At 36.4% G+C, this 27337-nt stretch overlaps 1 protein-coding gene across 7 annotated transcripts in view; it reads left to right on the top strand.

Moving 5' to 3' along the window:
- Window positions 1–27337, top strand: part of LOC105473442 (methionine sulfoxide reductase B3) — a 194613-nt gene that overhangs the window by 89601 nt on the left and 77675 nt on the right. Inside the window, exon 5 of one of the 7 annotated variants that reach the window (XM_071071497.1) lies at window positions 1800–8983. The exons of the other annotated variants lie outside the window; for them this stretch is intronic. Coding sequence (XP_070927598.1) covers window positions 1800–1969 — 170 coding nt within the window. The 3' untranslated portion in view covers window positions 1970–8983. Of the gene's footprint in view, window positions 1–1799; window positions 8984–27337 lie in introns of those variants that run through there. 7 annotated transcript variants of the gene reach the window in all.

Raw genomic sequence — 27337 nt, 5'->3', positions numbered from 1 at the left:
ATCTTGCCATGTTGTCCAGGCTGGTCTCAAACTCCTGGCTTCAAGCAATCCTCCTGCCTCAGTCTCCCAGAGCACTAGGATTAGGCATGAGCCACTGTGCCCAGCCCAATATTATATTTTAAATAAATGCAGTTTTGATTTTCTTTTGAACATGATAGTTATTTAGGGAAGTGTTTTTTTTTTTTTAATTTCCAAATTTTCTACGTTCTACTTTTATTAATGTTTTTCAGTTTTATTGTTTGGTAGTCAAAGAATTTGGCCCTACTATTTAAAAAGTCTATTATTCAGTACTTATTAAAGTTTTAATTTTGGCCTTCCATGTATTTAATTTTTGTGGCTTTTTTGTTGGAAAACTATATTCTCTGCAATGTAAAGGCTTCAATGGACATTTAATTAGATCAACCTGATTCATGATAATTAATCCTTTGTATCATTATTTATTTGGTTTTTATTTTTTCTGAGAAGGACGGTGAAAGGAATGAGTTTGTCATTTTTTCTTTAACCTGAATTCTGCTTCTTTAGATATCACCATCCCTGTGTTGTCAGCTCCACATACTCCATAAATCTGGTGGCAGCCAATTTACTTGGGGCATGTATTACACTTGTCTCCTTGTAGAGAACATTACTGCAGAGCAATGCTCATATAAATGAAGGCTGCTAAACTAACACAGGAACAGAAAACCAACACTGCATGTTCTCACTCATAAGTGGGAGTTGAACAATGAGAACACATGGACACAGGGAGGGGAACATCACACACCCGGGCCCGTCAGGGCATAGGGGGTCTGGGGAGGGATAGCATTAGGAGAAATACCTAATGTAGAAGATGGGTTGATGGGTGCAGCACGTGTATACCTATGTAACAAACCTGCATGTGTCCCAGAACTTAAAGTATTAAAAAAAAAAAAAAGAAAAGAAATGAAGGCTGCTGTAAAGAGGAAACATGTTATTCCAAACTCATATGTGAGGCAAGAAGTTGCTGCAATTACCATCTGTAAATACCAGTGCTCTCCTCCTCCCACATATCCCATAGCTTTATAAGGAAGGAGGCTCTGAGACTTTATATGATTCAAATGTTTGTTTTCTCCACTTAAGATCTTCCCCGACTACTCCATCTGTTTGGCAAGGTTCTATTTACCTTTTAATGCTCACCTCAAACATTACTATATCAATTAAATGTAACCTTCCTTGACACCTTCCCAGGAGTCAGCCATCTGTTTCTCTGTGCAAATGCTGGCTCTTGTAGCACTTATCATCTGCAGAAATTATTTGTGTGGATCTTTTCTCTCTTTCCAAGTCTGTGAATTTCTTAAAGGCAAAAGCCATGTCTCATTTACCTTTATAGCCTTGATGTGTTTTTTTTAATTTTTTTTTTTTTTTTTTTGAGACAGAGTCTTGTTCTGTCGCCCAGGCTGGAGTACAGTGGCACGATCTTGGCTCCCTGCCTCCTGGGCTCAAGCGATTCTCCTGCCTCAGCCTCCCCAGTAGCTGGGATTACAGGCGCCCCGCCCCCCACCCCTCTGCAACCATGCCTGACTAATTTTTGTATTTTTAGTAGCGATGAGGTTTCACCATGTTGGCCAGGCTGGTCTCAAACTCCGTATCTCAAGGGATCCATCTGCCTCGGCCTCCCAAAGTGCTGGGATTATAGGCGTAAGCCACTGTGCCTGGTCTACAGTCTTGATGTCTTATATGAGATAATTACTCAATAAATAAAAATTCCATGAGGTTGGAAATTTTTGTTCTTTAATAGTAATAGAGATAACTAACTATGGAAGATTTATTCTCCCCTTTTATAGTGTTGAGTTGTTGCTGGGAAGTGGCTACTGGGCCAGAGTTGACAATTTCCAAGCTCTTTGCATCTATGTGGAGACATGTAACTAATTCTTACAGTGGTATGTATGTCATTTTTAGGTTAAGGGGATTAAGTAGTCAATATGCTTTCCTTATATCACTTTTCCTCTTCTGAGGTTAACTCATAGTTACATGCTGAACATGATGCCATCACAGTGTGGAAGGAGTTTGGATCCATACATCATACTTGGAGGAGATCCACGCAGGAGAGCCATTCATCCTAGATTATCTTCATTGGACTTCATGTATTATGAAATAATTTTTTTTATGATAAGCCACTGAGATTTTTCTATCACTTATTATAGCAGCTAATGTTACTTACCTTGACTAGCTCAGTGCTTCGACTAGTACTTGGGAAAAAGTTATTTGCTTATAATTATTATCTAGTGGCAAGTATCCCTAGATTTTTTTTTTGGATAAATGATTGAATGAATGGCTAGGAATTACATTATCTAACCTGAAGGATCCTTTAAACCAAGGATTATAGAAAAATAGAATACTATGTTCTATATAGTCACCAAGCCTAGATAAGCTAGAGAGTATCACAATAATGCAGTATAATAGGTCACCTCAGAAAGTGGTGATTTAAAACAATCATCATTGATTCATGCTTGTATGTCTATGGGTTGGTTGGGTGTTGGCTGGCACATGCTAGTTGCAGGTTGGGTCCAGGTCTGTTCTATGCTTGTCAATGATGGTAGAAGATAAGAGGGCAAGCCCAAATATGCAAGCACATAATGATATGATTATAAAACACCTTGAAAATATAAAATGTAGTACAGATTTGTATATGGTTGCAATGTGGCCATTAGTAGGCCATTAAAAAGGTTGCTGGCCACACACAAAAAGTAGCATTAATTGCCTTGGTGAATTTTTTGTGTATAGTATCTGGCTATTAACTTTCAGGCTCAGAAACCTAGATGTTTCACTATCTCTCAGGGGTGGACTCACATGGACAAACCCAGAAGACTGATGGATGAAGCCAGAATGCCACTGTATTTCTTTATAATGAAAAATGTAATTTTCACATGAGTGAGAATACTTACATCTGCATGATCAGTGTTTTCTTTTTTTGTAAGTAATCCAGCTACATGAGACACAAAATCACAATAAAAATTCACTTGATCAGTTTACCAACATAAATCATTAATGTTGGGACTGAAATTTCCTTACTGTAACATATCAGCCTAAAGCTAAATATCTTTGACAAGTTGAATCAAAATGGAGAATTGCTGTTGAGTACAGACTAAGAACAAAGAAAACAAATTGAATGTGTAGTTTTATGAGTTTAAGTTAACAATTGTCTGTCTCCAAATAGGGATGGTCCTGGCTAGTGAGACCTTTTATGACATAAATTTAATTGGCCACAACTTCATTCATCCATTCATCCATCCATCCATCTACCCATCCACCATCTACCTATCCACCATCTACCCATCCATCTATATAAAAGATAGCCTTGCTGTTGGACCTGGACAATATACTGCAAATTCGTTGCCTAAGACCTTGTTTCCAAATTCACAGAGCAGCCCTTGGAAGCGATTGTAGAGCTGGCAATTTACAGTTTAAATGTTTCCTACCTTATTGAAATAAATATTAAAATTTCAGTGGTTTAATAAACCATGTCAGTATACTTAAATTAACATATAGAACAAGGTCAGTATATAGATCAAAATATAGAACATTTCCACCTGTTATATTCCCTTATATCTTTCTTTCGTCAGTCCCCACTCATCAGAGGTAACCACTCTTCTGACTTCAGTCACCACAGATAAGATTTCCCTGTTCTTGAATTTCATATAAAATAGAATTATATGGTATATACTCTTTTTCATATGGTGGCTTTTGCTCCATATCATGTTTTTAAGATTTATTCATGTTATTTGTACATATCAATAGTTATAGCTGAGTAGTATAAATTGGGAAGTATATTTTGCTCCAAGTTTGGCTACCATTGATGCAGTTGTGTTTACTGAGCAGTCTTGGTTTCTAATATTCTCAGGCCCACAAGACCATTATTAATATATTGAACCAGCATGTAGGCATTTTTACTTTGACTCAGTGGTCAGTCATGATCAGTCGGTCAATTTGCGTGTGCATGTAGAGCACTTACTCCAAGACATGGTGGAGGATGTATGAGTATGAGATAGTCTCTACATTTGTGGAGCTTATAATCTAATTAAAGAGATGAAATGTACACGCATGAAGATATTTGTAGCTTCAGGGTAATTTGAATGGTCTCAGCAATGGAGTCCTAGAATAATTTAGAAGACGTGAATTACTTTAGAGTATGGTGATTGATCGGGGCAGTTGCATGGTGGAGGTAGAACTGAAATAGTCAAGGGTAGAATATGGATAGATATAAATAAAGAGGGAGATAATTTTAAATAGAGGGCCCCTTAAGATCAGGCACAGAGACGTAGTTGCTAAATGTATTTGAGGAACAGTAAGTAATCCAACTTGCCAGAACTGGAATATTTTTGTTGGGGGGTTCTGATATAGTTGGGAGTCTATTAGAGACCACAGGCTTGGCCAAGGCAGGTGGATCACCTGAGCTTCAGGATATTGAAACAGCCTGGCCAACAAGGTGAAAACACATCTCTACTAAAAATTCAAAAATTAGCCGGGTATGGTGGTGCACCCCTGTAATCCCAACTACTTGGGAAGCTGAGGCGTGAGAACTGCTTGAACACAGGAGGCAGAGGCTGCAGTGAGCCAAGATCGCGCCACTGTACTCCAGCTTAGGTGACAGAGCGAGACCCTGTCTCAGTAAGAAAAAGAATTGGTACTTAACTCTGTGGCTAATAATAACAATGACAATGACAACAAAACAATTACAAAATTGATTTTCTGCCTAATACGTAATATGCACACTGTACTAAGTGTTTAATATTAACTCATGTAATTTGTATAGACCATGCATTATTATTCCCCTCTTATAAATGAATAGACCAAAGCAGAGGAAGTTTAGATATTTGCCCAAGGTCACATAGCTAGTAAGTGACAGAACTGGGATTTGATCCTAAGTAGTCCGATTCCAGAGTCTTAACCAATATGCAGTATAAAAACCTAGAATATGAGTTGATGGGATGAAAACAATAGTTTATGCATTTTTAGTCATATACCCTATTCCCACATGACATACTTGCTCACACAGTCACATGTAGTTGTAGAAATTTTCTCCCCCTCCAAATAGTTACTCAGATTCAGTAGTCTGTTGAGAAATGGATTTTGAAGGTACTGTAAGAATTTTAATTAAAATAACATGCATTTAATCCCCTAGCTTTAAATTCCCGGCTGAGAAAGATACTCATGAAGGATTTGTTGCAAAGAAATGATAGAGGAAGAGTTAACTGGTTCTAGAGAATTTATAATAATTTGTTTTAGACTAGGGCTTTATTTTTAACATAGACCAAAATTAACGTAATTCAATTAATACAGTTTACTATGGTTTTGACAGGAGGTGAAAGTACTTACCTTATATTGATAGATATTTATAAATTGGAATGAATTGGTGATCATGGTCACCTTCTTTGGGCAGTAGAACAAGGATTATTTGGCTATTCATTATAATTGACATATCTTGCTCATTCCTGGGTAGAAATAAGCTACATTCAACTGCAACGTGTAGAAAATTTTGCTATAGCACATTACTTGTTTGCAGGCTTAAGATTTTTAACATATTGTTCCACTATGAAAATATTTTATTTATTAAGGAACATGTACAAATTTAGTAAAACTATCAGTTATTTGCTTATAGTATCAAAATATTTTAGTAAAAATCCTTTAAAATGATAATGACTTTTCAGTTCTTTTTTTTATTATTATACTTTAAGTTCTAGGGTACATGTGCACAACATGCAGGTTTGTTACATATGTATACATGTGCCATGTTGGTGTGCTGCACCCATTAACTCGTCATTTATGTTAGGTATATCTCCTAATGCTATCCTTCCCCACTCCCCCAACCTCATGACAGGCCCCGGTGTGTAATGTTCCCCTTCTTGTGTCCAAGTGTTCTCATTGTTCAGTTCCCACCTATGAGTGAGAACATACAGTGTTTGGTTTTCTGTTCTTGCAATAGTTTGCTGAGGATGATGGTTTCCAGCTGCATCCATGTCTCTACAAAGGACATGGACTCATCCTTTTTTATGGCTGCATAGTATTCCATGGTGTATATGTGCCACATTTTCTTAATCCAGTCTGTCATTGATGGACATTTGGGTTGGTTCCAAGTCTTTGCTATTGTGAATAGTGCCGCAGTAAACATACGTGTGCATGTGTCTTTATAGCAGCATGATTTATAATCCTTTGGGTATATCCCCAGTAATGGGATGGCTGGGTCAAATGGTATTTCTAATTCTAGATCCTTGAGGAATCGCCACAATGTTTTCCACAATGGTTGAACTAGTTTACAGTCCCACCAACAGTGAAAAAGTGTTCCTATTTCTCCACATCCTCTCCAGCACCTGTTGTTTCCTGACTTTTTAACGATCGCCATTCTAACTGGTGTGAGATGGTATCTCATTGTGGTTTTGATTTGCATTTCTCTGATGGCCAGTGATGATGAGCATTTTTTCATGTGTCTGTTGGCTGCATAAATGTCTTCTTTTGAGAAATGTCTGTTCATATCCTTTGCCCACTTTTTGATGGGGTTGTTTTTTTCTTGTAAATTTGTTTGAGTTCTTTGTAAGTTCTGGATATGAGCCCTTTGTCAGATGAGTAGATTGCAAAAGTTTTCTCCCATTCTGTAGGTTGCCTGTTCACTCTGATGGTAGTTTCTTTTGCTGTGCAGAGCTCTTTAATTAGATCCCATTTGTCAATTTTGGCTTTTGTTGCCACTGCTTTTGGTGTTTTAGACATGAAGTTCTTGCCCATGCCTATGTCCTGAATGGTATTGCCTTGGTTTTCTTCTAGGGTTTTTATGGTTTTAGGTCTAACATTTAAGTCTCTAATCCATCTTGAATTAATTTTTGTATAAGGTGTAAGGAAGGAAGGGATCCAGTTTCAGCTTTCTACTTATGGCTAGCCAGTTTTCCCAGCACCATTTATTAAATAGGGAATCCTTTCCCCATTTCTTGTTTGTGTCAGGTTTGTCAAAGATCAGATGGTTGTAGATGTGTGGTATTATTTCTGAGGACTCTGTTCTGTTCCACTGGTCTATGTCTCTGTTTTGGTACCAGTAGCATGCTGTTTTGGTTACTGTAGCCTTGTAGTATAGTTTGAAGTCAGGTAGCATGATGCCTCCAACTTTGTTCTTTTGGTTTAGGACTGTCTAGGCAATGTGACTCTTTTTTGGTTTTATATGAACTTTAAAGCAGTTTTTTCCAATTCTGTGAAGAAAGTCATTGGTAGCTTGATGGGGATGGCATTGAATCTATAAATTACCTTGGGCAGTATGGCCATTTTCACGATATTGATTCTTCCTGTCCATGAGCATGGAATGTTCTTCCATTTGTTTGTGTCCTCTTTTATTTCATTGAGCAGTGGTTTGTAGTTCTCCTTGAAGAGGTCCTTCACATCCCTTGTAAGTTGGATTCCAAGGTATTTTATTCTCTTTGAAGCAATTGTGAATGGGAGTTCACTCATGATTTGGCTCTCTGTTTGTTATTGGTGTATAAGAATGCTAGTGACTTTTGCACATTGATTTTGTATCCTGAGACTTTGCTGAAGTTGCTTATCAGCTTAAGGAGATTTTGGGCTGAGACGATGGGGTTTTCTAAATATACAATCATGTCATCTGCAACAGGGACAATTTGACTTCCTCTTTTCCTAATTGAGTAGCCTTTATTTCTTTCTCATGCCTGATTGCCCTGGCCAGAACTTCCAACACTATGTTGAATAGGAGTGGTGAGAGAGGGTATCCCTGTCTTGTGCCAGTGTTCAAGGGGGAATGCTTCCAGTTTTTGTCCATTCAGTATGATATTGGCTGCGGGTTTGTCATAAATAGCTCTTATTATTTTGAGATATGTTCCATCAATACTGAATTTATTAAGAGTTTTTATCATGAAGGGCTGTAAAATTTTGTCAAAGGCCTTTTCTGCATCTATTGAGATAATCATGTGGTTTTTGTCTTTGGTTCTGTTTATATGGTGGATTATGTTTATTGATTTGCATATGTTGAACCAGCCTTGCATTCAAGGGGTGAAGCCCACGTGATCATGGTGGGTAAGCTTTTTGATGTGCTGCTGGATTCAGTTTCCCAGTATTTTCTTGAGGATTTTTGCATTGATGTTCATCAGGGATATTGGTCTAAAATTCTCTGTTTTGTTGTGTCTCTGCCAGGCTTTGGTATCAGGATGATGTTGGCCTCATAAAATGAGTTAGGGAGGATTCCCTCTTTTTCTATTGATTGGAATAATTTCAGAAGGAATGGTACCAGTTCCTCTTTGTACCTCTGATAGAATTTGACTGTGAATCCATCTTGTCCTGGACTATTTTGGAATAAGTGTGATGCGGTGCTGAGAAGAATGTATATTCTGTTGATTTGGGGTGGAGAGTTCTGTAGATGTCTATTAGGTCTGCTTGGTGCAGAGTTGAGTTCAATTCCTGGATATCCTTGTTAACTTTCTGTCTTGTTGATCTGTCTAATGTTGAAGTCTCCCATTATTATTGTATGGGAGTCTAAGTCTCTTTGTAAGTCTCTAAAGTCTTGCTTTATGAATCTGGGTGCTTCTGTATTGGGCGTATATATATTTAGGATAGTTAGCTCTTCCTGTTGAATTGATCCCTTTACCATTATGTAATGGCCTGCTTTGTTTCTTTTGATCTTTGATGGTTTAAAGTCTGTTTTATTAGAGACTAGGATTGCAACCCCTGCTTTTTTTTGTTCTCCATTTGCTTGGTAGATCTTCCTCCATCCCTTTATTTTGAGCCTATGTGTGTCTCTGCATGTGAGATGGATCTCCTGAATACAGCAAACTGATGGGTCTTGACTCTTTATCAAATTTGCCAGTCTGTGTCTTTTAATTGGATCGTTTAGTCCATTTACATTTAAGGTTAATATTGTTATGTGTGAACTTGATCCTGTCATTGTGATATTAGCTGGTTATTTTGCTCGTTAGTTGATGCAGTTTCTTCCTAGCATCGATGGTCTTTACATTTTTGCATGTTTTTGCAATGGCTGGTACCGGTTGTTCCTTTCCATGTTTAGTGCTTCCTTCAGGATCTCTTGTAGGGCAGGCCTGGTGGTGACAAAATCTCTAAGCATTTGCTTGTCTGTAAAGGATTTTATTTCTCCTTCACTTCTGAAACTTAGTTTGGCTGGATATGAAATTCTGGGTTGAAAATTCTTTTCTTTAAGAATGTTGAATATTGGCCCCCACTCTCTTCTGGCTTGGAGAGTTTCTGCCAAGAGATCTGCTGTTAGTCTGATGGGTTTCCCTTTGTGGGTAACCTGACCTTTTTCTCTGGCTGGCCTTAACATTTTTTCTGTCATTTCAACTTTGGTGAATCTGACAATTATGTGTCTTGGAGTTGCTCTTCTCGAGGAGTATCTTTGTGGCATTCTCTGTATTTCCTGAATTTGAATGTTGGCCTGCCTTGCTAGGTTGGGGAAGTTCTCCTGGATAATATCCTGCAAAGTGTTTTCCAACTTGGTTCCATTCTCTCTGTCACTTTCAGGTACACCAATCAGATATAGATTTGGTCTTTTCACATAGTCCCATGTTTCTTGGAGGCTTTGTTCATTTCTTTTTACTCTTTTTTCTCTAAACTTCTCTTCTCACTTTGTTTCATTCATTTGATCTTCAATCACTGATACCCTTTCTTCCAGTTGATCGAGTCAGTTACTGAAGCTTGTGCATTTATCACGTAATTCTCGTGTCATGGTTTTCATCTCTATCAGTTTGTTTATGGACTTCTGTACATTGGTTATTCTAGTTAGCCATTTGTCAAATCTTTTTTCAAGGTTTTTGGTTTCTTTGTGCTGGGTTTGTAATTCCTCCTTTATCTCAGAGAAGTTTGATTGTCTGAAGTCTTCTTCTCTCAACTCGTCAAAGTCATTCTCTGTCCAGCTTTGTTCCATTGCTGGCGAGGAGCTGCGTTCCTTTGGAGGGGGAGAGGCGCTCTGATTTTTAGAATTTCCAGCTTTTCTGTACTGCTTTTTCCTCATCTTTGTGGTTTTTATCTGCCTTTGGTGTTTGATGATGGTGACATACAGATGGAGTTTTGGTGTGGATGTCTTTTCTGTTTGGTATTTTTCCTTTTAATAGTCAGGACCCTCAGCTGCAGGTCTGTTGGAGTTTGCCCGAGGTCTACTTCAGATGCTGTTTGCCTGGGTATAAGCAGCGGAGGCTGCAGAAGAGTGAATATTGCTGAACAGCAAATGTTGCTTTCTGATCGTTCCTCTGGAAGCTTTGTCTCAGAAGTGTACCCGGCTGTGTGAGGTGTGAGGTGTCAGTGTGCCCCTAGTGGGGGATGTCCCCCAGTTTGGCTACTCAGGGGTCAGGGACCCACTTGAGCAGACAATCTGTCCATTTTCAGATCTCAAACTCCGTGCTGGGAAAACCACTACTCTCTTCAAAGCTGTCAGACAGGGACATTTACATCTGCAGAGGTTTCTGCTGCCTTTTGGTTTGCTATGTCCTGTCCCCAGAGGTGGAGTCTACAGAGGCAGGCAGGCCTCCTTGAGCTTCGGTGGACTCCACCCAGTCGAGCTTCCTGGCTGCTTTGTTTACCTACTTAAGCCTCAGCAATGGCAGGTGCCCCTCCCCCAGCCTTGCTGCCACCTCGCAGTTAGATCTCAGACTGCTGTGCTAACAATGAGGGAGGCTCTGTGGGCATGGGACCCTCCGAGCCAGGCACAGGATATAATCTCCTGGTGTACTGTTTGCTAAGACCCTTGGTTAAGCACAGCATTAGGGTGGGAGTGACCTGATTTTCCAGGTGTTGTGTGTCACGGTTTCCCTTGACTAGGAAATGGAATTCCTTTCCTCCTGAGCTTCCCAGGTGAGGTGATGCCTCGCCTTGCTTTGGCTCTTGCTCATTGGGCTGCACCCACTGTCCTGCCCCCACTGTCTGACACACCCCAGTGAGATGAACCTGGTACCTCAGTTGGAAATGCAGAAATCACCCGTCTTCTGTGTCACTCACGCTGGGAGCTGGAGGCTGGAGCTGTTCCTATTTGGCCATCTTGGCACAGATTCTAGTTCTTCTTATGTCTCAATACATTTTTCATCGAGTCTTTTGTGTTGTAGAACTATGCTAAGAACATTTTATAAGAGGTTCTTTTGATTTTTCATTAATTTCCCAGGATAGGAATGAAAAATTAACAGATTTAAAGTAAATTTTTGCTTAATGATCACTAGTCTTAGTGAATTTTCAATATCTATGTTTTAGATATTCAAACATTATTCCTTAATTAAGAACTTAAATGGCCATATGGCCTATATTGTATTTGATGTTGCAAATTAGTAACCTTCTATTCTAGTTGTACTTTTGTTTTTGTTAATATTAAAGACATACTTAATTGATACATATTTAAGATGTATAATTGACACTGTATTTTCACACAATAGCATGTAATAATGTTTGTTGAATAAGTGATAAGTGAATGAATGCCATATGGAGTAATGTTTTGCCATTTCCAACCAATGTGGAGTATTTGCTGCTAACAAATATCACCCTGTTTTCATAAAATGTGTCTATATATTACCTTGCATCTAAATCATTCACATTGTGAATGGAAGGCTATATGTAGATGGTGAGAGGTAAAAAAGACAAGAAAATTTAATGACAACAAAAATATTTTGTGGCAGAACATAGGGACACAAAACAACAATGTAAAGATTCAAGTTGTATGGCCTATCCGTGGTTTTTCTACCAAAAATAGTAACCCTCAGTCTCCCCAGTCAATCAAAAATAGACTTTGGAGTTTTATCCTAGATTTGAATTTATTTCTATGTTAGAATAGTCTATTAAAATTATTTTCCCCATGTTGTTATATACTAATAGTCAGTAAAATACATTTTTACAGTGTGAATGAAAGTGACATTAAAATTCATTTAAATTTATACAATAGAATTACATTTTGGGGAATCTGTTTAAGTTTCTTGTATTTTGTTGCTTGTTTCATATCACTTTTTTATTTATTTTGAGATGGAGTCTCGCTCTGTTGCCCAGGCTGGAGTGCAATGACACGATCTTGGCTCACTGCACGCTCCACCTCCCAGGTTCACGCCATTCTCCTGCCTCAGCTTCTTGAGTAGCTGGGACTATAGGCACCCCCCACCGTGCCTGGCTAAGTTTTTGTATTTTTAGTAGAGATGGGGTTTCACCGTATTAGGATGGTCTAGATCTCCTGACCTCATGATCTGCCTGCCTCAGCCTCCCAAAGTTCTGGGATTACAAGCATGAGCCACCGCGCCTGGCAGATACCACTTTTTATCTACATATTTGCTTTTTCAATCATACTACATAGGAATTTATTCAATTTTTTTTCATCATGACCACCTGTTTAGTTAGCAGTATTCCTTGAAATATTGTGATCATATGTGGCTTTTACTGATTTATTAGAAGATTTGTTGGGGCTTATTTTGTTGTTTTAAGTAATGTACTAATATATTTATTTTTTATAGCTATATGGTTTTATTTTTTCAGGCTTGTAGAAGAATATTACATATCTAGAACTTAGAATTGCCTATAGTTTCCAGCATATATGTTATACACACACCCCCCCACACATGTGTATATATACATGCATATATGTGTATATATATGGATATGTATATGCTTAAAAATTTCCTCCTAAACGTTTTAAAATCAGGTTAATTTATTTATGATGAAATATAATTTTTTTCCAAAATTTTCTTTGTAAAATTAGTATGCATTTTATGCAATTTAAGAATTTTATAAATAGCAAATATAGTTATGTCAAATATGGAAGCAACTTCATAGAACTATATTTACATTTTTTTGTTAAAATGATATACATTTTTATGACCAAATGTACAAATCAAAAAGGAAATTTTAATGTCAAAATGAATGTGATTTCATCAGTTTGTAATTTTAATTTACCCATGTTTAATTTCACAAATGTTTGTTGATCACACACTCTGAGTTTTGTACATTGCCTTGAACAAGCTAGCTGTAAAGTTTGTAGAATAATTTAGTATCTAGCAGAAATAACTCTTGGCATAGAAATATACTAATGGTAGGATAGTCTTTCATGATTGTGACAAGTATGAAAGAAGATTGCCTCTTTCTGAAGCCTGTTTATTTTGTAGTTAACAAGGCCAGGGGAGACTTGATTATTTTTTGCTTGCGTGCCTACACATACTTAAGGAAAAATTAATCCCAGATCACAGTGTCACTTTAATTATGCCATTAATTTAAGTATTGATTCAACAGCTATTTACTGTTCACAATATTTTAGTATTTGTAAATTTCTTGGTGGTATGGGTAACAATAAAATAATGATAAATTGATATTTTTATCTAAAGTAGGAAATCACATAAATGAACAAAGATGCGTTGTTAGTAAATTTTTTTTTTTTTTTTTTTTTTTTTGAGATGGAGTCTTGTTCTGTTGCTGGGGCTAGAGTGCAGTAGCATGATCTCGGCTCACTCCAACCTCCGCCTCCCTGGTTCAAGTGATTCTCCTGCCTCAGCTGCCAAGTAGCTGGGATTATAGGCATGTGCCACCACACCTGGCTAGTTTTTGTATTTTTGTAGAGATGGGGTTTCACCATGTTGGCCGGGCTGGTCTAGAACTCCTGATCTCAGGTGATCCACCCGCCTCGGCCTCCCAAAGTGTTGGGATTACAGGCGTCAGCCACCGCCCCTGGCCAAATTATTTTAAATGTAGAGATATGATGCTCGATAACAATCAGCTTTATTATTTACTATACATGACTGTATATTTTGAGGGAAATGTTTAAAGACAGATTATATTCTTAAATGTGATGAAATGTAATCCCTATTTTGTAACCAGTTTAAAAGAAATAATATTTTATGCATTTTCAAAGTACTTTAATTTGCTTTGTAGAAATTCAAAGGACATTATGTTTTTTATAAAAAGATTGGTAGGAACTTCCTTTTCTACTTTATTCTACTTACTGGTAGATTTAATAATTTTCCTCTTTTGGAATGATTTTTTTTGAAAGATATTTCCAAATTCATATGAATTTTGATATCTATTATGTGTCACCATACAAGTAATGTGTCTATGTAACAAAAAGATGAAAGTTTCTATATTTATCTGTTATCTACATTTGTTAATAAGAGTCAACACGATGGCTTTATATAGGATGATCAAAAACAGGAAAGCTGTGGTTTAGAAAACGTTTTAATCTGTTTCAAATAACTTAGCAGGGCAATCTGGTACAAATGACATGATTAATGACTGAAGAAGATTAAAATATTTTCACATTCTGTTTTTAATGACCTCTATCTTAAGTTTCTACCCTAAAATTTACAACTAGTAAAATATTATAGGAAAAATATATCATTCATAATCCTCTTGAAGTTGTGTTTTACCTTATCAAATTGTGCCTTCTTTTTAGCCAAAAATAGCATAAATTTAAAGCAAATTTTAACTGAAATATAGCTTTTGTGTTATTCTTAAATAAATTCATTAAAGTGTTAATATTTACTAGGTTTAACATAAAAGATCTAAGATTATGTTTTCAATTAGACAGGGTAACACTTCAGTCAGTGTGTAATTTTTAAAAATTTATCCTTACAACTAGGCAGATCTTCATCATTTGGAAACAGGCCATTTTAGAAAGTTTAACTATAAATGTTTTCTATGTGCATAAATAGGTGGCAAGTATGAGTATTAATGTTGGAGTTTTGCCCATTGACTCTAGTGGCTCTGTCTTTTTTATCCAAAGATAATGATGTGTATTCAATCTCTGTCATATTTACCTAGAGGAAGTCTTTTTAATCCCTCATTTTTCTCCTTCACTGAGGTTATGTGTAAATACTACATAAAATAGCAAATGGAAGGAAGTCTGTTTTGTCTAAAGATACCATTCATCTTAAACAAATACATCAGCCTGTCTCTGAAAGGATAGTGATATGGGTTTTATTTGGTGGGAGAAGGAGGAGGATGGATAAGCCAAAGCAAAAATATGTGGCATATTATATGAACTGGTATTAAATCCCTTTAAAAATTGGATACATTTTTCTGATTGTTTCTGCTTAGGGGAATCACTTCAATGCCACCCGACATTGTTACAGCACTTCTTAATTTTCATTACTATTTGCATATTTATTCATTCCTATTTTCATAGTTAGGAAAACTTGTATTGATTTCTGACAGAAATCTGAAGCTAATCTTTGCTTATAGCACCATTTTCTGGAAAGCCATATATATGAATTTATAATTCCAGTACGGGAAAGAGAATGTATTACCTTCTCTTAATTATATCTGCTTCTAATTTTCATTATTTCTAAATTTAAACCCCCACAAAATTAAATAAAATAGCTTTCTTTAACCTGCTATGTTGTGAATTCTTTTCGGACAGAGGCCCTGTTAAATTTTTCTATTATATTTATCCCCAGCACTAAAAAAATTAAAATGAATTAATTTTATTTGCTTACATTTGCTTACTTATATTTATTGTGAAAACTAATATATTTGGTGTTACTTCTGCCATCTTGTTTCCTCTTTATTATGCCTCCTTGTGGTCTTTTTCTTTCCTTTAGTTGGATTAAAGTTTTGCCCTTTTAAGAAAACTTCTAGTTGTAAATTAAACATACTATTTCTGTTTGTTCTGTTTACCATCTAATTCTAACAAACATATTTAACCTGATATTTTTTCTGTTGGTATTGTGAATTAATTAATATCTATAACTTCCTTCCTTTATTTCAGTATGAGAACTTTAGTACACTTTTGTCTCTGATGCCTGCATGTTTCCCATTATGCCTCTACTTACTTAAGAATCATTTTTTAAGAATGCTATTAAGCGTTACAGCATCATTGTTAACTCCCGTTTAAACTTAACTGTTTAATTTTACCTATTTATTTACTCATTACTGCTTCTTGTGTCCTATCTTTACCTTTTTTAGACTTATTTTTCATTGTGCTTCTGTTCTTCTTTGGCTATTCTTTCAGAAATGGTTCTAGATAGCAAATATCTGGGTTATTTTATATGTAGACTGCTTATTTACACCTCTTATGGTATCAGAAAAGATTAGAGGCAGAAGACACACCATTACACATTTTTTCTTTAAGAGTAGTTGGTAAAGAGAACTTACATGATTCTGGGATCTTTATGTTGCTCCCATTAAGGGTGAAATCTTTTTTCTTTTGAATGATAAACTTTTTCATAAGTATGATTTGAATTTAGTTTATAACTCATTTTCTAAAGTTTTTCTCTTGGAGAAAAGAAGGAATTTGTTAGGCATCATACGGTTAAAAATACACTTAAACAAATACTTCCTAGACATCTTTTCTATGCAATAAATATCCAGTATTGAGAAGAAACATATTAAGTAGATATCTGGTTTAGAATATTAAGATGTGCATCTTTTCATGTTGTAGCTTAAATTTGGGCTTGATAGTTCCTTTTTTTCTTCAAGAGTAGTATTTTTAAATTAAATACATACAAATTGAATTTTAAAGAAATAGTATCATCTTTGATTAAATCAGAATACACATTGCATCAATTTTTGAATAGTATTACTATTTTTGGATACTTAGTTAACAACAATAGAGCAATTCAAAGGATGACAGGATTTTAGTTTGTTTTTGTAGTTTACAAAGACAAATGTAGCAAAGACCTTTCATGTCAGTTTTGTCATCAGTGAAAGAGTAGAATTATTGGTTACACAGATACATGTACCTTTAATATAGACTATATATCCTGATACTTCTTGGTCTTATCTCATCATTTCAATTCTGAGTTTATTTATGTAAGGCTATTGTAGAGCTAATGGTTGACAGGATTACAGTTCAACAGCAGTATCTCATTTTAAAAGCACTGAGGGAGTAAATTTAACACAACAAAGAATATAGTTTGAGAATGAAAGGCAATGAACAAGGGGAACTAAAAAAATTAGCAACATGAATAAATAAATATAAAATCTATGAAAATAATGGCTAGTCTACACATTTTTATGACTTTTAAGTTTTACTGTGAAATAGCCTTCCAGAAAAATTGTTCCAATTTCTGCTCTCACCACTGTGCGTGGTAATTTTTTTTTCCCCTTGGACACACTGACAGTCTCTGAGTGTTACTATTATCTTTTTTCTTTCCAGCTCTGAATATTTCTATCTGTATTTTCTTTGCCTATGTGATAGGTAAAAAGTAGACTCTCATTAACTTGCATTTTTGATCACTAGGGATGTTGAATATTTTTATTCTTATGTACATTGACTGTTTATACTTCCTTTGTGAATTGCTTATTAACTTTTGTTTCTTTGGTGAGGCTGGAAATAAGAACAGGGCTTGAGTCAGACAGACCATCATTTGGATCCTGACTCTGTCTTTTAAGCACTGTGTAATTTGGGGCAAGTAATATAAACTCTCTGAGCTTCAGTTTCTTCATTTGTAAAACAATATTTATAATTATAATGCCTACCTCAATGTTATGAGAATTAAATAAAATAACATACAGTTAAATGTATACCATGCACTTTGCTTGGTATACATTAGTGATGCTGCTGCTGATAAAACATAAAGCTGGAAATATTTTCCCAGTTTGTTGCTTGATTTTTTTTCCTACAAAAATAAAACATAATTGTAGTTAGTATATGTCAGTCTTTTCTTTCTTTTATGGTATTTACTTTGGGTTTATACTAAGAAAATTGTTCTTCACACCAAAAAGTGTAAAAATATGATGAAAGTGTTTTTGAATGTGACTGAGTTCTAAATGGAATCATCAATTTTAGTTACACAGACTAAGAAAGAAACTAATAATTCTATAATCTTTCTATTTCTTCAGGAAAATATTAGCATTCACTGTGGTTGAAGAAATCCAGAAACATTAGTTCACATATTTAACAAGTTTTTAAAAAATGTGTTAAGACTGACAGTACATTCCCCAGGATTATTTGTATATTTAGGAAGGGTCTCTGTTATTCTCTACAGTGCTTTTGTATCCACTAGAAAATGATGATGTGCTTGGGCCAATGAATGAGAAAAAGGGTCCTCACCTTCCCACCCCCACACCCCCGCCCACACTGCAGCTAAATGACTCCTGTGGGTCAAGGCAGGTACACAGCCCTGGGAGTGAGGGGAACAGGCGCTGGAGTTCAGCTCCCACTTGTTTCTTCCACCAGGTTCCTTGTGCACTGCCCAGAGTACACCATTTTATCAGATGGGACTGTGTTTCAGTGTTATCTCAAAATGGTTCTTGAAATAGTTTGATAAATTAATGATTATTTTATCTAAATCCACTTGTGTAATTCAACTAAATTGAGCAGCTTTTAATGCAGGCACTTTTATAAAAGAAAAGAAGCCAGGAGCAGTGGCTTATGCCTGTAATCCTAGCACTTTTGGGGGCCTGAGGTGGGCAGATGGCTTGAGCCCAGGAGTTCGAGACCAGCCTAGGCAACATAGTGAGACCCTGTCTCTCCAAGAAAATACAAAAATTAGGCAAGCATGGTGGTGGGTGCCTGTAGTCCCAGTTACTCAGAAGACTGAGGTGGGAGGATCACCTGAGCCCAGGGAGGTCGAGGCTGGAGTGAGCCATGATTGTACGCTGCACTCTAGCCTGGGTGACGGAGTGAGACCCTGTCAAAAGAAAAGAAGAAGAGAAGAAAAGAGAAAAAAAAGCTTTTTAATTTGAGTATTGTGAGCAAAAACCAAGTAAGCACTGGTACAAATATGCCCCCCTCTTTTCTTCTACCTTGTTTATTAATCCATGAGCTCTTAAGGGATGGCTTCTTCCTCCTCGTAAATAATGATGTTAATGACATATCTGGAACCATGCCCTTTTGCATGTCTTCATTGTTATGGGTAAATTAATCAGCATTGTGTGGAGTATCCAGCAAAATGTGCTCTGCAGAAGTCTCATCCTCCAACTGTACATAACCATCCTATGGTATTCCTCTCTCCTGCCCTTATATTACCCCATAGCTTCTTATCCATGATTCTTTCTTACTATCCTCACAGTCATTTCTACTGTGCTCTTTGGAGCTGTGATTCCATTGTAAATGCATTCTTTTTTATCCTCAAATCTCTTCACAAAATGTTTTCTTCATTTTTTTAAGTTGAGACTTATTTCTCTCCCAAGGTTCCTCTTGCAGCTGCAAGAATGGAGGCAATAACTCTTCATTACCTCCTTCAGAACCTCACTTTTCCTTTCTCATATAAGAACTCCTTATACAGCCACTTATTAACTTTCATCATTGCTGTGATTTATTAGCTCCCTGGTAATGCCCTTCATTTATTGAGGACTTTAGTTTTCCACTCTAATTCTTGCTATCCTCACATGTGATTTCAGTGACCATGTGGACCGTCCAATCAGCAACTGAGTGTCTTCAACCTCCATGTCCTGACCCCTCCCTTTCTTCCCAGTCTGTTGTATACTTTGTCACTTTACTTCCCTCCCCATCCATCCTAGACTCTATGGTGACCATTTTGTCACTTTTGCCAGTGCCCTGTGGGTCCTGGATTTGTTTTCCTTATGTTAAATTCCCTGGAAAAATCCTCAACCATCTGCTTTCAGTTGTAGCTCCTTCACACAGGCTGCATGGCCCTGCTGGAGGAAAGAGTATAATTATGGGATAATTGCCACTAAAGATTTATGGTCTTCAATTTCAGGTTGCCTCTTGGCACTATTCTGCAATCCTTCAGTGTCTTTATCACTTTTCTCAAATCCCCTTTTCTACCACCATTTTCTTTTTGAACGATCATCTTGCCTCCTATTTCATAGAGAAATTTAACGCTATGAAGCTTGAGCTTTTCTTTCCCGAAACTAACAAACATTTATATCCACACTGAATCTCCTTTCTGTATGCTTAGAGGAAGAGATGTCCTTTTTTCTAGTTCAAAGTAGTCCCCTCAACTCTCTCCTATGGGATGTTACTCCATCAGTCATTTACTCTTAATTCCTGAAGGTCTTTGATTCTGCTTACTTCTTCCCCACAGCCTAAGATAAACTCAAGTCATACTGTCTTAAAAAGAAAATCAAATAAAACCCCGCTTTGTCCTCTTTTAACTCTTATCTCTTCTTTCCACTGGAATTAAGATTCTCAGTACACTACGCTGTTTGTTTTTTATTTTATTCATAGGAATAACCTAATTAAAAAAAAAGGAAAACTGAAGAATTACTAAAGACCAGTAAGCATTTGCAAAATTTAACCTCACTATTACTCACAGAAATGCAAATTGCATCGACTGTAAAAATATTTACTCAAAAATTAGGGCTTTAAGACTATGGGGAAATGTTTACTCCCAAATATTACTAGTGAGAACATAAATTGATGCAATCTTTCTGAAAAGCAATTTGGTAATTGTTTAACCCAGTAATTCCACTTTGGGAGACTTTATGAAGAAAATATGCAGAGATAAATGTGATAGAATGTTCATAGAACATTATTTATTGTGGCAAAAAAGCCTTTAACAGCCTAAATGTCCAATAACAGAGGCAGGCAAGGTACCATACTCTCTACATGGAAAAAATCCAAATTCCTTTTGGATTTTAATTGTAGTTATTTCATTGTGATAAGATTGCAGCCGATTTGTTATCTTTTTTATAGTTTTCTATGATTTTCTAGTTTAATTTACAAGAACATGTATTGTATTCAGAAATATAAAAGGTATATATATTATTTCCTAATCCTTCTACCCCCACTGTCTTTGCCTTTGGCAAAAGAATAGAGTAGGAGTTTTTGTGAAATGGTGTTTGTATGTCCATAAGCCTTCAGTATGTTCCAGTTGTTTTTAAATTTTCTTTTATGTAGTATTGATGTTCATGATGAAAAGGAAAGGGAATGTGATTTGCATAGGGTTTTCCATCAAGCATTTGAACAATAGGAACATGTTGACCTGCACAAAATGTTAGACGAGGGAAAAGAGGAACTCTTCAGTGAATGATGGGTGGAAGCACTAAAGGAGAAGGAAGAGAACCAACTGGAAACAAAGGAACCGATGGTCTCAAGCTGAGAGGAGGTAGGTTCACATCAATACTGGGTAGATTGTCTCATAATATTTTCACTGAATGTAAGACTAACAGCCAAACAGCCTTTAGTTAAAAATAAAGATGAGTTGGCTCCTTCCCCAGAAAATGTGAGAAAGTGATTAGTGACAGGAGAGTATTTCTCTTCAGAGGCAAGAAGCTGCTGTTGTTGGTTAAATAGAGATATCCAGGATATGTGGTTCTGGTTGTAGACTTTTAATTTCTGACTTTACAGATGTAGGCTGAAATTTACCATGTGGGTCCCTTGGCTCTGTTTTTTGTTCATAATTTATATTCATACAAGTAATACTGTCATATCAAATAATGGCCAGTATGTGATAAGCAGAATATTCTCAAAAAGGTGAATAGCTTGTTTTTCAAAAGTTCATTTGTAAGTTGGTTGTTTTGAACTTAGAATATATTTTACTATGGAAACAACATAACAGAAAAATTAGATTTTAATGCTAGTTCACTAAATATTTTTAATTTATAATATGCTTAAAGAAGAAGCCCGAGTGCTGGAAGAGTTATCAATATAATTGTTGCAGTTATAGAGGATCATGAAAAGTTGGATTAGAAAGAGAAAATTGGAGCCAAGTGCTAAAAGAAAATGGGAGAGTATCCTAGGGGTCCACAGATGGAGGGGAGAAGAGGATAATTGAAGACTTCCAAAGTAGAGTTCCTTGAATGATAAAACTCTAAAGGGCCTGCCTGATTTTCCTGCTACACTAGTACTATTATGTGCACCTGGAATTGTTAGTATTTACACTCAATTTAAGCCAAACCCTAAATTTGCTTACCAGGTCAAATTGCTTTTAGAACAGTTTTTCTGAATCTTAGCCACACATAAAAATTATGTGAGGAATTTTTTGAAAACAGAGGTGACTGGGCCCATCCTAGATCAATCAACTCAAAGTATCTGCAGTTGGAGCCCAGGCACTGGCATTGTTTTAAAAGCTCCCTAGATTATTCTAAGTTCATGTAGAAGGAGGGGTCAGCCTTAGAAGTAGTAATAAATTACACAGGGGTAGAAATAGTGGGTGTCTATTTTTTCTACCATTTTACCTCTGCATCCAGCATACTTCTTGATTATTAATGGAAATTCAGTGAATATTTGCTTGAATAAAAGAGTGAATCAAGGAATGAAGAATGAATGGATTTAACTAGCTCTAATCCCATATATTATAGTTCAGCGTTAGGGCACAATTTATGACTAGTCCTTTATTGACTGTGTCTCAATTCATACAGCTGGTCTTTTGTATGATTCCCAAGTAATATCTTTGGTACCCCGATTCATTCCTTCTTGCTTGGTTACTGTTTCTCAGTCATTGTTGTCAGGAACCTGCCAAGAACTGTGATCCTCTCAAGTCAGACTCACTTTCTAAGATCCAGAATGTTGCCCCTGAATCTCAGCCAACTAGCTGCGAGCCTGTAAATTTGGCTGTCATTTTGACTTCTTCAGTACTACTTTCTCCAAGATTCCTCAAGAGTGTGTTCTGTTTCTTCCATTTCATGCTCCCTTTTGTTGACTTGTTGCTCTGGAACTAATTGTAGTTGTAAATGCACAAAAAGAGTTCTATTATTCAGTAAGGCTTGTTAATTATATTATTCATATTTTCTTCCTCATTTTTTACCTTTATTTTTTGTATTGAAAGATGTACATTAACAGCTCCCACAATATTTGAGGATTACAAAGTTTCTTAGTATTTCTAATAGTTTTTGTTTTATATAGTTTACTGCTCTATAGTAAATAAAAATTCTTTAGTGTTATATCTTGTGAATTATTACTTTCTATTGAAAATATTCTTTTTTATTTTTGTCACTTTTTTGGAATTGATTTTTTTTGTTTAGTATTAATTGTATTATCTCTACTTTCCTTATGTTTATTGTCTTATATTTGACCATATTTGTCACTTCATTTATATGTACCTCTTAGAAATATAGCTGAATTTTTATTTTTATTTTTTACCCATTATGAGAATATTTATTTTCAAATTGAAGAATTTCAACCTTTCATTTTATTATAAGGGAGGTGCTTTAAAAAATGCCAGCTGGCGTGGTGGCTCACACCTGTAATCTCAGCACTTTGGGAGGCCAAGGTGGGCGGATCACGAGGTCAGGAGATCTAGGCCTGGCTAACACAGTGAAACCCTGTCTCTACTAAAAATACAAAAAATTAGCTGGGCATGGTGGCGGGTGCCTGTAGTCCCAGCTACTCCGGAGGCTGAGGCAGGAGAATGGCATGAACCTGGGAGGCAGAGCTTGTGGTGGGCCGAGTTCATGCCATTGCACTCCAGCCTAGGTGACAGAGCGAGACTCTGTCTCAAAAAAAAAAAAAAAAAAAAGCCTACCATCTTCTTTTATGGTTTCTGTTTGCTATTCTTGTTTTTTGTGTGTGTGTGTGTGTGTGTGTGTATTTACCTGTTTATAAAGGATATACATACACACATGTATACATATAATAGAAATATTATAAAATACAGAAAATCTCCCATAATCCTATGACTCAGTGTTATTGTTGATGTGTGTGTATGGATGTGTGTACTTCTAGATTCTTTAAAAAGAATTCTTTAAAGAGATTCTTTAGATGGGCGGATCACGAGGTCAGGAGATTGAGACCATCCTGGCTAACACGGTGAAACCCCGTCTCTACTAAAAAAATACAAAAAACTAGCCAGGCGTGGTGGCGGGCGCCTGTAGTCCCAGCTACTCGGGAGGCTGAGGCAGGAAATGGCATAAACCCGGGAGGCGGAGCTTGCAGTGAGCTGAGATCCGGCCACTGCACTCCAGCCTGGTCGACAGAGCGAGACTCTGTCTCAAAAAAAAAAAAATGATTCTTTAAAAATTTTTTTAATAAAAATGAATTTATCTTGAGTATATTGCTTTGTAACCTGCTAAATAGTGATGCCACTAAATATTTATCCATAATATGCCTTCATGGTTTTAAAATACATTTGAATACAAGGCATTTATAAATAAGTAAGGTAAATTACTCTATACTCTGACTAAGTAGGAATATATAGACTGGTGGAAAGATTATCTAGTTACAGAATTATATATGGAATATGAAACCATTTAGATAAAACATATGTTTGTATGTATGCATGTGTATGAATTAGATGCTTCTATATGCTTGTATATAAATATTAAAGACTTCTTTATGCTTGAATTTTAATTTTATTTTACTTAAAACATTTTTTGCTTGAAATTTTAGAATTGAGGATATCATTATGTATTACTTACATAATAAAAAATAAAACTAACACATTCAATTAAAATATTCAAGCAAATGCCAACACATTAGGTGGCTTAGATAAAATGAACAAATTCTTAGAAAGACAGAAACTACTGAAATTGACTTGAGAAATAGGATATACTTGTAACTGAATAGACAAGTAAAGAGATTAAATTGGTGCTCAAAAAACTACCCACAAAAACAAGTCCCAGCCAGGATCAGTTCACTGATAAATTCTATGAAATATTTAAAGAAGAATTAATGCCAATTATTCACAACTCTTCCAAAAAACGGAAGAGGAGGGAACACATCCCAACTCTTTCTAAAGGGTCACTATGACCCTGATGAAATCCAGACAGTGATCACAAGGAAAGAAAACTATAGATCAATGTCTTTTATGAATACATACACAAAATCCTCAACGAAATACTGGTAAACCAAATACAGCAACATAAAAAACATAACCAAGTGTGATTTATCTTAGGAATGCAAGGTTGGTTTGACATTGAACAGTCTATTAATGTAATATGCTACACCAATGTTGTGGGAAGTCAGGGACCCCAGATGGAGGGACCTGCTGAAGCTGTGACAGAAGAACATACATTGTGAAGATTTCATGGACATTTATTAGTTCCCCAAATTAATACTTTTATAATTTCCTACACCTGTCTTTACTACAATCTCTGAACATAAATTGTGAAAATTTCATGGACATATATCACTTCCCCAATCAATACTCTTGTGATTTCCTGTGCCTGTCTTTACTTTGATCTCTTAATCCCATCATCTTCATAAGCTGAGGATGTGTGTTGCCTCAGGACCCTGTGATGATTGTGTTAACTGCACAGATTGTTCGTAAAGCATATGTGTTTAAACAATATGAAATCTGGGCACCTTGAAAAAAGAACAGGATAACAGCAATGTTCAGGGAACAAAGGAGATAATCACTGGGCCTGACTGCCTGAGGGGCCAGACAGAACAGAGTCATATTTCTCTTCTTACAAAAGCAAATAGGAGAAATATCACTGTATTCTTTTCTCAGCAAGGAACAGCCCTGAGAAAGAGATTGCATTCCTAGGGGGAAGTCCCTAAAATGGCTGCTCTAGGAATATCTATCTTATATGGTTGTAGATAAGGGATGTAGCACCCCCAGGCCTATTAGGATGAGGAAATTCCTGCCTAGCAAATTTTAGTCAGACTGGTTGTCTGCTCTCAAATCCTTTCTCCTGATAAGATGTTATCAATGACAATGCATGCCCAGTGGGACATGAAACTTCATCAGTAATTTTAATTTCACCCTGGTCCTGTGATCTCACTCTGCCCCCATTTGCCATGTGATATTTTATTGTCTTTTGAAGCATGTGATCTCTGTGACCCACACCCTATTTGTACACCCCCTCCCTTTTGAAATCCATAATAAAAACTTGCTGGTTTTGCGACTTGGGGGGCATCACGGAATCTGCTGACATGTAATGTCTCCCCGGACACCCAGCTTTAAAATTTTTCTCTTTTGTACTCTTTCCCTATATTTCTCAGACTGGCCGACACTTAGGGACAATACAAAAGAACATACGTTGAAGTATCGGGGGCTGGTTCCCCCGATACACCAAAAGAATAAAGGTGATTGTATCAGTAGACACAGAAAAAGTATTTGACAAAAACCTGACAACCTTTCATAATAAACACACTCAATAAACTAGGAATAGAAGAAAACTTCCTAACTCGATAAAGGACGTATGTGAAAACCCACAGCTAATGCCATATTTAATGGTGAAAAGGCAAAATGCTTTCCCTAAAACAAAGATGTCTATTTTCACCATTTCTATTCAGCATTATGCTGGTGGTTCTAGCCAATTAGGCCAAAAGAGAAAAAAGAAAGAACAGAAAATGGAAAAAATAAAAGAAATAAAAGGCACTCAGATTGGAAAGGAGTGAGTAAAACTGTCTCTATTTGCAGATGATGTGATCTTGTATATAGAAAATCCTGGCTGGGCATGGTGGCTCACACCTGTAATCCCAGTACTTTGGGAGGCTGAGGCATGTGGATCACTCGAGGTCAGGAGTTTGTGACCAGCCTGACCAACATGGTGAAACCCTGTCACTACTAAAAATACAAAATTAGCCAGGCATAGTGGAGAGCAACTGTACTCCCAGTTACTCAGGAGGCTGAGGCAGGAGAATTGCTTGAATCTGGGAGGCAGAGGTTGCAGTGAGCCAAAATCACACCACTGCACTCCAGCCTGGGAGTGAGACTCCATCTAAAAAATAAATCCTAAAATATTATGCATTTCTTCTAGATTTTCTAGTTTATTTGTGTAGTGGTGTTTATAGTATTCTCTGATGGTAGTTTGTATTTCTGTGGGATCAGTGGTGATATTCCCTTTATCATTTTTTATTGTGTCTATTTGATTCTTCTCTATTTTCTTCATATTAATCAGGCTAGTGGTGTATCTATTTTGTTATTCTTTTCCAAAAACCAGCTCCTGGATTCATTGATTTTTTTGATAGGTTTTCTGTGTCTCTATCTCCTTCAGTTCTGCTCTGATTTTAGTTATTTCTTGTCGTCCGCTAGCTTTTGAATTTGTTCGCTCTTGCTTCACTAGTTCCTTTAATTGTGATGTTAGGGTGTCGATTTTAGATCTTTCCTGCTTTCTCCTGTGGGCATTTAGTGCTATAAATTTCCTTCTAAACACTGCTTTAGTTGGGTCCCAGAGATTCTGGTACACTGTGTCTTTGTTGTCTTTGGTTTCAAAGAACTTCTTTATTTCTGCCTGAATTTCATTATTTATCCAGTAGTCATTCAGGAGCAGGTTGTTCAGTTTCCATGTAGTTGTGTGGTTGTGAGTTTATTAATCCTGAGTTCTAATTTGATTACACTGTGGTCTGAGAGACTGTTTGTTATGATTTCTGCTCTTTTGCATTTGCTGAGGAGTGTTTTACTTCCAATTATGTGGTCAATTTCAGAATAAGTGTGATGAGGTGCTGAGAAGATTGTATATTCTGTTGATTTGGGGTGGATAGTTCTGTAGATGTCTAGTAGGTCCACTTGGTCCAGAGCTGAGTTCAAGTCCCGAATATCCTTGTTAATTTTCTGTCTCATGGATCTGTCTAATATTGGCAGTGGGGTGTTAAACTCTCCCACTATTATTGTATGGAGTCTAAGTCTTTTTGTAGGTC

This window comes from Macaca nemestrina, chromosome 10 (genome assembly GCF_043159975.1).
Source record: "Macaca nemestrina isolate mMacNem1 chromosome 10, mMacNem.hap1, whole genome shotgun sequence".
Taxonomy (NCBI): domain Eukaryota; kingdom Metazoa; phylum Chordata; class Mammalia; order Primates; family Cercopithecidae; genus Macaca; species Macaca nemestrina.
This window is presented reverse-complemented; position numbering and strand designations above follow the sequence as displayed.